This window comes from Dufourea novaeangliae, unplaced genomic scaffold (genome assembly GCF_001272555.1).
Source record: "Dufourea novaeangliae isolate 0120121106 unplaced genomic scaffold, ASM127255v1 scaffold23, whole genome shotgun sequence".
Classification (NCBI taxonomy): domain Eukaryota; kingdom Metazoa; phylum Arthropoda; class Insecta; order Hymenoptera; family Halictidae; genus Dufourea; species Dufourea novaeangliae.
In genome coordinates this window covers 167,910-171,613 of record NW_015373894.1, presented here as the reverse complement: position 1 = coordinate 171,613, position 3,704 = coordinate 167,910, and the positions used below count along the sequence as shown (strand labels likewise).

Here is a 3,704-nt window from a genome sequence, read left to right as displayed (position 1 = left end):
GGAGTGGGCGCCTTGATGAAGATGATCTTGTAGTGCTTTTGTGGTGGTGGTGGAGGAGCGATAGGTCTGCTTGGCCTGTCGTCTGAGGTCTCTGGTGGTGGTACGTGGACGTATATGTGTTTCTGGATGAGGGATCCGCCACCGAATCCACCGCCGCCGCCGCCACCACCGCCGAATCCACCACCGACACCACCGCCGAGTCCACCGCCGAGTCCACCGCCGAATCCACCGCCGAATCCGCCGCCGAATCCACCGCCTCCGCCGAGTCCACCGCCTCCGCCGAGTCCACCGCCTCCGCCGAGTCCCCCACCTAATCCACCGCCTAATCCACCGCCTAGTCCACCGCCTAGGCCACCTCCGTGGCCGCCTCCGAGCCCTCCTCCGAGCCCTCCGCCGCCGCCGCTCGGCGCTCCGTAGCTAGAGCTCGGTTGGGAGTACGAGTAGCCGGCTTCTGGCCGCGCCATCGCCGTCGCGGCGAGCACCACGATCTTTAAATGAAATAGAGAAGTTTGTTTTTTAGATGGGTTGTGTGCTTCTTTTTTGGGAGATTCGGAGTTTGAGTGGGGAACGGTTGCTACCACGCGTTGAAGTTGTCAAATGGTAATATGGTTTTTGGGAAACTTGGAATCTCGTTTGATGACTGAATTGGGTGGATTTGGTGTGACTATACGTTTTGAAGGTGAATATCTGATTAATGGAACCTTTTTTTAGGGAGATTTTGGGTTTAATTGGACGATTGCTATCAGGCGTTGAAATCCCCAAATCGAAATGTATGCAGTGATACTGGTTTGTGGGTTACTTGGAATCTAATTTGGTGATCGAATTGGGTGGAATTGGTCGTAATAATCCGTTTAGTGTGACAATGTCGCTGGAACAATGGCGCCTCTAGCCCAGATAGTAATCATAAAATTACTGAATTTTTTAAAAAATACTGATCTGTTTATTGGTACGCCTAATAAAAAAATAACTAAAATTTCAATTTTTCAATTTTAAAATGACTTAAATTTGCACTATTACAACAATATCGCGGTGAACCACATCTGCAATTGAAAATATCACAAAAGCCTTATATCCTTCTTATTCGGATCACTGTTAAATAATTGTAAGATTGTAAATATCACTGGCTAAAAATTGAATATTTTATTCCCGTCAGTAGTCACCATTCCAGTCAACGTATTAATAATATTAATATTGATAATCGAAGAAACAGAAGAAGCTATAAAGGAAGCGTTTATATAGGTTAGGTTATCGTGTTCTAAGATGAATGTTAGACGCGGAATAAACGATATTACGTGTACAGAGTTGGAAAGTTTCCGCGTTTTCGGTCAGTCTTTCATAATCATCGCGGCTGATCGAGTGCATTGACGTCCCGTGGAATTGCATCTGTTCTCTCGTCTTCTAGGTCGTCATCGTCCCCCTCCCTCTCTTTCTCTACTTTCTCCCGTGCTCATCTCCCTTTCTATTCTGTCCAGAAATTCTCGGTTTCCTTTACTCTCTTTCTCTTTCGTTTTCAAGGCTCTCACGGTGGTTGGTACTTTCACACGCGGACACGATCGTTGTCGGGCAATCTCTTTTGTGTCTGCGTCATCCAACCCAGAAATCACTCTGAGACTTCGAGAACGATCTTTGAGCAATTTCGATCGAACTACTGGGAAATTTGGATATTTGTTTTCAAATTTGAATTGTGGTGGAATGTTAATTGAATGTTGATCGATGAATCGATCGAATAATAGGGGAAGAATTTTTTTTAGCAAATTTGATTTTTTCTTTAGTTTCTTGAATATTTAATGACATTTCAGTGTTTTTTTTTAATATGCTCTATAGGTTAGATGTTTTTCAAGCTTAATAGGAAATTTTAATTTTTTTAAAACGATTTCGAAATTTGTAATTAAGCAAAGAGAAAGAAGGAAAGTCACTTTGTAAGGAGGAAGGGGCAAAGTCAGAGAAACTAAGTTGCAGTCATTGTCTTAAATTGTCAATTTCCTTATTGTAATCTTTGCAAGTTACGTGTGGAAGTTTAATGAATTATACTAAAATTTCATCACAACTTTTTAAGCTTTCTACTGATTTTCTACGAATTTTTTTTGTATTTAACCGGTAATTCCAAAAGTAAAATACTCCAAAACAAAGGGGCTGCTAAGCATTCGGTCTCTATATTGTTTATTTATACATGTAACGTTTTTATGTCACCTTTATTAGCTTGTATAGAATTCCATTTAATTAGTGTACTAATAGCAAAAAATAGTAAAATTCTATAAAATTATTTATACACGAACAATTGCCAAATCGTCCCACAAGAATTTACCAAATTGAAGACTCAATCAATCACCAATAATAATCACCAAATACCTCCCCATTTCTCATCGAATTCATTTTACATTCTCAAAAAAACCAAAGAATCGTGTTATCCCAGTAACCACCGTACGCCATCTTACCGAAAAAAGGGCGCGAATGAACTATTTCAAACTTTCATCCACTGTCTTAGCAGACGCAGATATTAAATAATTTCCACACCGAATAATATACAACATTAAGTAGTAAATAACTTCAATTCCCTATTCCTCATTGAATTTCCATTTTCAAGAAAACGAAGGAATCGCGTAATCCCAGTACATAACCACCGTACGCCATCTTGCCGAACAAAAGGGCGCGAAAGTAATATTTCAAACTCCCTATCCACCGTCTCGGTGGAAATAAAAATATTAATTTACAGTTTCACTGACTACTAAATAGTAAATAATTTCAATTCCCGACAGAACTGTTTAAAAAGTGAAGAACAGCGGAAAATGGCGAACTATCCTCCCGGAAGAACGAACTTCGCCGCGGGTAGCGGAATTAGGGTTAGAACGTAGCCAGCGGTGAAGACGATAGAGAGTGTTTCGACTCACCATGAATGCCCTCATGGTTGCTGCTGTTCCTTGGATTTGAGGACTGATGCTCCGCGGATGCCACGGTGCCCCTTATATACCAGCCCTGGCCCCACTCGCATCTCGACCCATCACCTATGCTGATGAGACCTTCCCTCTTTCTCCGGGCCACACACTGTCACCGATTCCCCATCGACGTAGATTCATGCATTTTTTATCTTTTTTTTTCTTTTCGTCTCGCCGCGAACTTGACTCGCGAAGGGCCCCCCTCGACGCTACCGGGAACCCCTGAACCGGTGGGACACCCTAACCTTAAAACCATCGATTCGCGTTTTCGGACGGGCTTCCTGACCAGAAAACTTTCTAAATGTGTCTAATGTCCTGACCGTTGGTCAACGGTTCGCGGAACGACACGAATTCACATGGTTTTGCGTAATTTCCACGGGGACCTTGCGTACACACGTGTCGTTCGAGTAAAGGGTGATTTCCACCCTGGCTTTTTCGCTTCCAGCTTGTCGATTGATCTCTTATAATTTGAACACTTTCGATTTTCTGTTATTACACTTTAGACTGCTGGCATTTTTTTTCGTAAAGAAAGGTGGTTTTTTTTGGATAAATATTTATGTACATATACAGGGCGATACAAAAGAAGGGTTCATAACTTTTAAGGTCAATAGTACTCGACAAATGATGAAAAGAAGCCCTGATCATTAGTCGAAAAATTAATATTTTCAGAGTTATAAACAATTTTTTGTTTTGGTTAAAACTTTCTTCTTTTCCTGATTACAGAAGGTTTTCGACAAATTTTATTACTATCCTTTTTCACAATTTTCTCCA

General features: G+C 41.5%; 1 protein-coding gene across 1 annotated transcript in view; it reads right to left on the bottom strand.

Moving 5' to 3' along the window:
* LOC107189665 (glycine-rich cell wall structural protein 1-like) overlaps positions 1-2,999 on the bottom strand; it is a 4,866-nt gene extending 1,867 nt beyond the window's left edge. Inside the window, 2 exon segments of the mRNA XM_015578252.1 lie at positions 1-488; positions 2,889-2,999. The exon segment at positions 1-488 is cut by the window's left edge and continues 1 nt beyond it. Of these exon segments, the coding sequence (XP_015433738.1) occupies positions 1-488; positions 2,889-2,999 (599 nt within the window).
* Between the last annotated feature and the right edge of the window lie 705 nt (positions 3,000-3,704).